Source organism: Octopus bimaculoides, chromosome 17, assembly GCF_001194135.2.
Source record: "Octopus bimaculoides isolate UCB-OBI-ISO-001 chromosome 17, ASM119413v2, whole genome shotgun sequence".
Taxonomy (NCBI): Eukaryota; Metazoa; Mollusca; class Cephalopoda; order Octopoda; family Octopodidae; genus Octopus; species Octopus bimaculoides.
This window is the reverse complement of record NC_068997.1, coordinates 28,505,588-28,516,114: the sequence shown is the minus strand read 5'-3', so window position 1 is coordinate 28,516,114 and position 10,527 is coordinate 28,505,588. Positions and strand designations below refer to the sequence as shown.

The 10,527-nt window shown below is 37.4% G+C and overlaps 2 protein-coding genes across 3 annotated transcripts in view; one reads left to right on the top strand and one right to left on the bottom strand.

Annotated features, from left to right (window-relative positions):
• Positions 1 to 8,505, bottom strand: part of LOC106870690 (cytochrome b-245 light chain) — a 16,740-nt gene extending 8,235 nt beyond the window's left edge. Inside the window, exon 1 of one of the 2 annotated variants that reach the window (XM_052974034.1) lies at positions 8,344 to 8,505. In XM_052974034.1, the coding sequence (XP_052829994.1) occupies positions 8,344 to 8,401 (58 nt within the window). In that variant the 5' untranslated portion in view covers positions 8,402 to 8,505. The remainder of the gene's footprint in view (positions 1 to 8,343) is intronic. The other variant, XM_014916850.2, reaches the window with a different exon arrangement.
• A 185-nt stretch (positions 8,506 to 8,690) lies between these two features.
• The window catches only part of LOC106870683 (GPI ethanolamine phosphate transferase 1), a 49,019-nt gene continuing 47,182 nt past the window's right edge, over positions 8,691 to 10,527 (top strand). Inside the window, exon 1 of the mRNA XM_052974141.1 lies at positions 8,691 to 8,866. The gene's annotated coding sequence lies outside the window, so the exon portion shown is untranslated. The remainder of the gene's footprint in view (positions 8,867 to 10,527) is intronic.

Genomic DNA, 10,527 nt, shown 5'->3' with positions numbered 1-10,527 from the left:
AATACTACTGTTGGTTAGACTTAGGAAGCTGCACCGCTTCCTGTTGGCCTTGGCACATTTCCAGTGTCCTTATGTTCACAAGGGAGGACAAGCACCTCCACCCAGCTAAGCCTGCATCCAGAGACATGTTTCTGAGTCTTTGCCAGCCCAGTCAAACCATCCAACTCATGCCAGTATGGACAACAGACATTAAATGATGAAGATGTTCCCTTTCCCAAGAACCTAAGTGCAGCCATTCTTTGCTCCAGATGGTTTGGTATATTCTTTAATTCTTTTACTTGTTTCAGTCATTAGACTGGATATTTACAGTAGCCCATCTTTTATAAGAAGACAAATCATGTACATGATAACATATTTAATCATTTATTCTGATTATTATTATTCCAATCGGTTAAGATCAAAATCTATGAGGGCCACTGCCTAGTACTGCATCGAGGCTGGAGTGCTTGCTCTTCCAATTTGTATGGAAGGGACATGTTCCATTCACCAGACACAGAAGTGCTGTCAGACACATCTGTCCAAAATGTTTGTAGGGCAACAAAACTGTCTTACATTCACTCATCCAGTGTTTGGGCATTACTGACTTGCGGAGCTTTGTCGAACAGCTGCTGACGCATGTAGGACGGATCTGGTTATCAGCTGAGTCTTTTGTGAAGATTGCCCTGACACCTTGCTTTGGCCAGGAAGGAGAGACAGTTTCCCTCTGTCTGCTAGCTGTGGCGAAGGAGTTAGTGTGGTGGACAAGACTGGAAGGACTGAAGATAAATATTTCCCTCTTAGGCCAAACCCTCATCGACTTTTTTCAAGTTCCAATTGCAAAGGAAAGTGAGGGTGGAGAGGGAAGTTCTGGCTTTCAGTATTTTTGTCGAAAGGTGAATGTGATGAAGACGGCCCGTGGGAATGGGCCTAGGCTGAACATTCGCTTGTAAACCGGAGGAGTTGTGAAGGAAAGAGGCATCTGCTGAGGTGCACTTAGCGGTTGGGACAACCAGGATGTGTGGTTGTCCCTGGGATGAACTCACCACTTTTGAGGATGATTTAATTGTTATTGTTAATTGTTAATTTCACATGACTTTGTACTAAACCCTACTTGTCCCTATGTGTTTTGCATTCGGCCCTTGTGGCCAATAAAGAAACCATTATCATTATTATTAGTTATTTGTCAGAGTTATGTCACACATTCTGTGTCTCCTCAAAAAGAGTCCGACAAAAATCTAATGATAACAATAACAACAACAAAAATGATGATGATGATGATGTTGATGATGATGATGATAATAATAATAATAATAACAATAATAATTAATAATGATGATGATGATGATAAGCCAGACATAGTCTTAATTGAGAAAAAAAACGCAAACTATGCTGGATCATAGATATAGGATGCCCAGCTGACAACAAGGTATGCGATAAGGAAGAAAGAAAAGTCGATAGATATGACAGCTTAGCTTGGGAAGTTAAGCAGTTGTGGTCGATGAAAAAGGTAGCAGAGTACCAATAATTGTCGGAGCCCTGGGAACAGTAAGCAAAAATCTCAAGAATTACATGGAACAAATAGGGGCTGCAATAAGGGTGGAGCACTTGCAGAAAACAGCACTGCTTGGAACTGCTCAAATACGCCAGATGGTGCTCAAAAAATAAGGGGTGCTACCTTAGTTCAATGGTAGTGAAGAGCTGACACCGTAGTACATCTCCAGCGTTAGAAGCTGTGCAAAGGCAATGATAATAATAATAATGGTGATGATGATAACAATAATATATGATAACAATAACAATAACAGCAACAACAACAATAATAATAAAGCTTAAGTAAAGATCAAATGTGTGTTTATTGGCAGAAAATTACCATCTCCAAATATAACTGTGTGTGTGTGTGTGTGCAGGACACTGCAAGTGGTTACATGATACACATGAACTCATTAACTGATGACAAATGATGTGGAACAGGGAGTTTCTACAATAAATCAAAAATAAGAGACAAAAGAAAATTTGATCATTATCTGAAGCTTTTAACTCCAAGTACTTGAGTCTAAAATGAGAAGAGACACAACCCAACCCAGTTTACAAACAATAAAGTTTGTGACTCTTCTATGAAGGCAATAGGATTGACTTATTCCGTGACAAGAAAAAACTATTCATGGCAGCTTATCTTAGGTTTTTTAAACTTAAAAATAAACAATAATAAGGCGCAGGCATGGCTGTGTGGTAAGAAGCTTGTTTCTCAACCATATGGTTCCGGGTTTAGTCTCACGGCATGGTACCTTGAGCAAGTGTTTTCTATTAAGTTGTTCCAAAAATAATGACCGATTTCAGAAATAATTTTATTCTAGAAAAATTAACTGTAGAAATGTTTTGATTAGTCAAAGTATGAGCCATGCATCTCTGCCATTGATCAACGAGATTATTTAAGCCTTGTTGATGCTAAGAAATCTTTGAAAGCTTGACATGCATAGGTAGGAATTATTCCTGTGGTATGTCTGTCCTTCTAAGTGTCATGACCATTATAAATACAGTCAGGTGGCACTAGCATTGGCCATGTTCAGATGGTGCTTTTTATGTGCTACCGGCACAGGAGCCATTCAGGGATATGTGTATATATATATATATATATATATATATATATATATATATATATATATATATATATATATATATATATATATATATATATATATATATATATATATATATATACACACACACTAGGATGTACATTTGAGCAAAAGAGTTATTAAGAGCTGAGCAGAATTTCTTTAGGTGCTTTCAAGCCGATGATTCATCTCACACCCACCCTGAATTTCTCGCTCTACTGCATTCGTTGGCAGATCTTTTTGTGACTTGAATGAAGGCAAAAATAATGAACCTGATCGGTGAACAAATGTACAAAAGTAACATACTTGCCCATTGCTTTTATCTTATTTTGTTATGCAACCATAATATACTTACAAAGTATGTTAAACGCTTTTATAAGTCAACATTGTGTTCTACTGTGTTAGCAGTGCTCTCACATCACTTGTTAAGGTTATTTCTACAGATTTTCAATAGAAATTATAATCAGCATTGATTTTGTTAATGGGTGTATATACCATATTGCAAGAGGTTTTTCTCCTTCATCAACACCACATCCAACCCATTAACCACCCACAAACTCATTGCTTAAATAGCCACTAAATATAGTGTTGTTGTTGTTTGTTCCTTCTCGAGCCATGCCTGGCTCATAAGGGCCAGTTTCCAGGTTTCATTGATGTATAGGTCCATCGCAGGTGAGCTGCTAGATGCAGGAGGAAAGAGTGAGAGAAAGTTGTATTGAAAGAATCAGCAGAAGTTCACCATTATCTTCTGCCGGAGCCACATGGAGCTTAGGGGTTTCACTCATAAACACACACATCACCTGATCTGAAATTCGAACCCACGTTCCCTCAACTGTAAGTCCGCTGCTCTAACCACTAGGCCATGTGCCTCCACTCTAAATATAGTGGTGTAACCTTATTGCATTAACCAATTTTCCATATTAAACACATTGCTGGAAGCTGGAGACACAACATCAGTGCTATTCTTTTCATTTTTTATTTGTTTCAGTTGTTTGACTGCGGCCATGCTGGAGTACTGCCTTTTAGTCGAAGAAATTGATCCCAGGACGTATTCTTTGTAAGCCTGGTACTTATTCTTTCAGTCTCTTTTGCCAAACTGCTAAGTTACAGGGACGTAAACACACCAACATCTGTGGGGGAACAAACACAGACATACAAATTAATGTATATATATATATATATATATATGACAAGCTTCTTTCAGTTTCTGTCTACCAAATCCATTCACAAGATTTTGGTTTGCTTGGAGCTTTAGCAGAAGACACTTGCCCAAGGTGCCACACAGTGGGACTGAACCCAGAACCATGTGGTTGGAAAGCAGGCTTCTTACCATACAATCATGCCTGCACCTATGTGCTGGCTATAATTTCAATAGAAAATTTGCAGAGGCAACCCTGACCAAGTATCTTTTACTTGTTTCAGGCATGGGACTATGACAAGTCAAAAGAAACTTGTGACCTAGTCTTGGGAAAGGTTCATAGTCATTCAGTCTTTTTTATTTAAATGGCAAATTTAAGGAAGATTAACCCTTAAGTATTCCGGTTACTCCATTAAATATATTGCTTATTTATTCACATTGTTTTTAGTAAATCATTATCTTGTAGCTTTGAGATTTCAATGATGTGATTGTTTATTTTTAGAATGACATTGTAGGGTAGGTGTGAGATGCTGGTTCTGGCCAGTTTCAACATAAATTAAGTAGAATATTTTGGCTGGATATGGTCAGTTTAGATGCTAAAGAGTTAAACTTAATGCAACCCTTAAAGACTCTTACATTTTTGAAGTGAGGGACCTTAATTTCATGTCACCAGCAGTATTTCAACCAACTCAGATCGTGGCACAATTTTTGGAACTTTTCAAAATGAAGTCCTGACAGGCAAGGACTTCCAAGAAAAGTTATTTACATTGACCTTGAACACTTGTTTTGTTATGTTACTGCAGAGAGTGATTGCTTTCTTTGATAAAGAACGCCAGTACTGAAAGCTTTACTAGTTATTTTAACATTAACAAATAAGTCCTCTTTAGTCAGAGATAAGTAGTTATTAGTCAAAAAAGCTTCACAACAGGAGTTGCACTTTCTGCATATCATCATACCAATCTTTAGTTTTTACATGAATGAGCATTGCACTCCTCAGTCCATCGAATCTAGTTTAATTGTTGTCCTTCACAGTCAGAAAAAAATGTTTAAAATCGTATGAAATGTATGAAAAGCAATTTTCAAACATTTAAGAGAACAGTCACTGCTGTGCCTGACCTAATTTCACTCTATCTATAGAAATTGGTTTCAAATTTTAGCAAATGGCTAGCAATTTTGGAGGGAAGGGGTATGTCAATTACATCAACCTCAGTGCATAACTGGTACTTGTTTTATCAACCCTGAAAGGATGAAAGGTAAATCTGACCTCAGAATGTGAAGACAGACAGAATACCACGAAACATTACTCTTCTATCTCACTGCCTTAATTCTAACTGGAGACATTGCAAACGTTTTCCAAATATCACTGAGTTTTTCTCCTAAATCAAACCATTTTTAAAACATCAAGATTAATAACAGAATCCTTTTATAATTCCCTTTGCTGCAGCTGCTTTCACTTCCACTTGATGGTTTTCTTTCTAGTCATTGGGAATAATGGTATGGCACAATACTTTATTATATTAGTAGCAAAATAAGGTGATGGGTTGTCAGAATTGTTAGCATGCCAGACAGAATGCTTAGCGACATTTCATCCATCTTCATATCCTTAGTTTAAATTCCACCAAGACCAACTTTGCCTTTCATTCTTTCGGGGTCAATAAGATGAGTACCAGTTGAATACTGGGGTCCATGTAATTAACTATCCCCCTCCCTCAAAATTTCAGTTCTTGTGCCTATAGTAGAAAGGGTTATATATTAGTAGCAAAATGTTAATTCCTTTTCTCTTCTGGTGACTTTGAAGTGTTTGGTTGCAACTGGTGACGGAACACTACCAGTTGGTACAGTCACAGGTTTGTGCCTCAAATGATTTAGGCTCAGTCAAGTTTCAATTTCCATTTACCAAATCCACTCACAAGGCTTTGGTCAATCTGAGACTATAGTAGGAGACACAGATGTTTGCCCAAGTGTCCCCACTGTCATGCAAGGAGACTGAAGCCAGAACCATGTGGTTAGGAAGCAAGCTTCTTACCACACAGCCATGCCGGCCAAAGCTTTGCAGTCACATATCATACTTCTTGTAAAAGTATATGTGCTCTAAAAAAGAAATTGAGTATTTCTTCATTTTAATATTTAATTGTGTTTATTATAGCAACATAGAAACAAGCATCAACATGCAAATATAGAATACAGTGAGAGCTGTGTGTGTATATATACATGTTATCTAATATTTCATGTGTGAGAAAAAACAGGCACTTACATTTTAGTTAATAAACTGGGTCTTTAGTATAATTAATTAAATACAATAGAATCATTATATTTTATTAATACAATAAAACTGTGATATTGTGTTTTCATAATAATAATGATAATTGTTTCAAATTTTGGCACAATGTTAGCAATTGTAGAGCAGGGGATAGTCAATAACATCACCCCTAGTACCTGACTGATATTTTATTTTAATGCCAGTGCCCTCTGACTGGCTCCCATGCCAGTGCCCCCTGACTAGTTCCCATGCCGGTGGCACATAAAAAGCATTATCCAAACATGATCAATGCTAGGCCCGCCTGACTGACTCCTGTGCCAGTTGCATGTAAAAAACACTCTCAGAGTAGCTGGCATTAGGAAGGGCATCCAGCTGTAGAAACATTGCCAGATCAGATTGGAGCCTGGTGCAGCCTCCCGGCTTGCTGCTCCTCAGTTGAGCCATCTAACCCATGCCAGCTTGGAAAGCAGACATTAAACAATGCTGATACTGATGACTCTGAAAGGATGAAAGGCAAAGTACACTGTGGCAGGATTTGAACTCAGTATGTAAAGAACTAGAAAAAGTATTCAGGAGAGGGGATTAAGATGATTAAACCAATGCATGATCTATGAAGAGGAAATTTTTCTTATGAGGTTTGCATAACACATTTTAAGAATTTAAATCATGAAGATGATTTTTAAAACTTTGATGAAATCAAGCACAAAAATGTTTCCTAAAAAAAGAGGGTTTTTTTTCCAGGTTTTGTTTTCACATGAAGACATACACCTTAATGATCGCCTGATTGTGGGTCTGCGTACCGGACCAGACACTTATATTCTTTTCAAAACTCGGTAGCACACCTAGCATCGTCTCGTGGCACAACAGTGTGCCGCGGCATACCGGTTGCGGAGCTCTGCTCTAGTGCTGTGTAGGGACCGGCATGCCAAAGTATAGACCCAATGATTTTTGGGAAACTTTTTTTCTAAAGTGCGTCTTGCATGCCACCAGACATGATATGAGCAAGGCGTAGACCTCGACCCCCCGTCTATGAGAGCAGTGACACTCAATAAGAACTGACAGGGGCTGTGTCTGTCCGTCCAATCCTTGCCGGCATGGAAAAAGAAGGCAAAATCATGCGTGTGAGTGGGACAGAGTGGGTAACATTGTGTTTGGTAATATTATTTGCATCCACGATAAAACTGCCAACAAACTAAATGAGAAATCAGTGCAAAGTAGATCGAGTCTAATAGCGCGCACCCACATCCGTTGTTTTTATGTCTTGGAAAAAAAATTGGCAATTGAGACAAGGAGCAGAAAATATCGCATATGCAACTTAAAGCTAATCAACAGGCAACAGACTATATGTACAACAAGGATGTTGCTCGTTATAAGTAGACACTCTTTCGATAAATGTTGAGCAAATATAAAAACAATTAACCCATTGTAAAATACAATACATTCATTCTAATCCACTACGTCAAAACAAAGCATTTATTTACTATTGTTTATCCTATATCCGACTCCTACGGGAACGGGGTTAAACCGATACATCGTTCCGTGGCCAGGAATGCCGAAGGACCCGTAACTATCCGTTGAGCCCTTCCCTGAAAGAAAAAAATATAGAATAAAAAATACCTCCTTATCCTTTTTGAATTTTGAAAGAAATACCCTACCCCGTCGCTCCGAGTGTTCCGAAAGCTACTTTTGCTAAATTTCTCTCGGAGAACCTGCTTGCGTCATCGACGATCGAGCAGGTCGGTGATCAAAGGTATCCTGGCAGAATTATGCCATATAACTCCTCATAGCTTCTTTTATTTTTTAGAATTTTCCAAACGTTTTTGAAAATTTGTGTTCTATTCACGGGAATTCATACGACTATGAAAAACAAACAGAATTTAGTGCAAGATTCAAGACTATTTAGCTGTTATTTTTAGCACATCTCACGACCACGCCATACCCTCCTCGTTTATTAGTCAGTCTGACGTGTATTGATGTTTTTCCATATCTTTGTCCCAAAAAACACATTTAATAGTTTATTGCTGGGGTTTAAACCAAAAATTCAGACTCTGTGATTTTTAAAAAAATTCGAAAAGTTCAATTTTTTTTTTTAATTTCGAAAAAAGTTATAAGGGATTATATGGCGTGCTTAAAGCAGAATTCCACCGGTATTCCAGCAATGACCATCCCGTCTTTTCTTTGGATATAGTGTATCTAGAGTTACAGTATTCAATGGGTTTTCCCTTCGAAGAAAAAAAAGCGATCTGAGAGACAGAAACATTGTATAATGCCCAATTAGTAAAAAAAGAGAATAGATTATACGTTAGAGTGGTGGGAGAAAGAAAGAAATGAATATGAAAAAATATATTTACTTAATGAACTTGCGATTGCTTGCTCGTTTGCCCACATAGCCCATTCGATTTGCCCCATGATTGAGTTGTGACGATCCGATCAGTGAAGCGATCAACACGTATCATCAGCTGTAATGTCACTATCATACAGAGCTAGAATATATTGTCATGTCAACACAGATACACTGTCATAAATAAATAAAGAAAACATTTCAAAATTTAAATAATAAAAAGAAATTATTTCCTTTTAAAATTTTCACTTAATATTTTTGTGTAATATATTTACCACTCTAATTAATGTTTAATTACAATAATAGTAAATAATCACAATTGTTAACTATAATACGAAACAGCCAATTGATTTTCGATATGAAGATATAAATAGCCACAATTCGTCTTAATTACAGAAATTGTTTCTTTTTGAATTAAAGAAGTTTTAAAAAGAAAATTACTGAATGCTCTAGTATACGGATTAAATTTCGTCTCAAAAATAACTATTCTGGACGAGTGGAAAACTTATATAAATCCAGCTAAAAGCTAAGCAGTAAGTTTTTACATCTAAGATATTTCAAGACTTTTTCCCCAAACGCCGGTAAATGTTTAGTTTAAAGAAATACAAATATTCTTTCGTGGCGTCAAAATTTCCAGTTATTACTTTTCAGGTTCTTTGTTTTTTTTCTTTTGACAGCCAGAACCCCTGCGTGTCTTTTTTTTTATATTTGAAAAGGAAATATATTAAAAGGGATACAAGAACTGTTTATTATCTATCGCCACGTGTTTTACTTCAGTTGTTTGTTTGGGTTATTTTTGTGGTGTAATTTGTTTTATCCAAATAAATACAAACAGTCTTTGCGTTTCTCTGGAGATAGTTTCGTCGAGAGTCAAAGTAATATCTTGTTAATTCCTTCAGTTATTCGTTATATATTACATCATACTAATAGTTATATAATGATAACTTACATAAAATATTAGCACATAGTAATTTTAAAAACAAAACAGATAATTTAAAAATAGAGAAGACGCTAGTAGTATTGTCTTAGACTAATGGATAGTCAGATTCTTTCGCGAAACCATGTGTTTTCTTGCTGTTCCCTCCGTCGTCTCAATAAGTTTTAAATCAAAGTCAGACAAAAACGACCCTGTCAAAGGATTGCGAATACAAGTGATTTTAGAAGAAGTTGCATGAAAATATGTCGCTGGTAGGTGACGTTGGATATTTAAAAATAATTTTCTCCTGCTGAGAAAGCAGCAGAACCCTAAAGAATAGCACAACCAAGGCGGGGACTTGCAGTGAAAGAATCTACCATACTGACATGCTAGGATGAAGAGTGTTTCCTATTCAAAATTCATACCTTAATGTCTTTCGCCATTGATATGAAATTAACTGACTTGCTCCAAAACCCTATTGATTACCCGCTTCATTACCCTATTGATCTCTGGCTATTTTAAAAAGCCTGCCAGCTTTTAAGTAACCGGTAAGTCTATAATTTCAAGTTATGGACTTTGCACAACTATGCTTGCATGGAGCCCAAAATATCAGAAACCACGCTAAATATTCCCATCACTATTCATTAAATTGGCATCCTAGATATCCCTGAAAAGACAGGAAGGAATCCTTTTGATTATTGGTCAGTTAAACAACAACTGAAAGAATGCAATGAGCCATTCATGAAACCTTTGTGCTTCTCTGCCTAAGAAATCCTTCCTCTTAGGCAGTGGCTCAACTTGAAGAGACTGCCTATCAAGCATCTGTAGTGGCGCGTGTGGCCGCCATCTTGGGAAGTGCCATTGCGCATGTGCAAGGGACTTGCCGTCAGCGGAAGTACCCGAGCACGCATGCGCAATGCAACAGGTGGAGAAAAAGCAATAGTGTTCAATCTTTTTTCTCTCTAGCAGCGGTGGCGACAACACGTATCTCTCAACTCGACCCCGACATGTGGTCGAAGCTTCCTTTGGTATTCTAGCGGCATGCCTATTCACCCAGGAACGAAACGGCTCTACTATGTTCTGTTGTTACCGTTATCCCTCGTGTTGTTGTATTTCTGGATTTTAATGATTAATATAAGAACTGGGGAGAGACGGTCGAGCCGTCATATCTCATCCAATTCTTATAACTGGTGACCCCCGACGTGATAACGGAATTACCTCTCAAACAACTCGTAAAAAAAATGAAGAGCCGACGAAAAAAAAAAAAACACAAGAGAC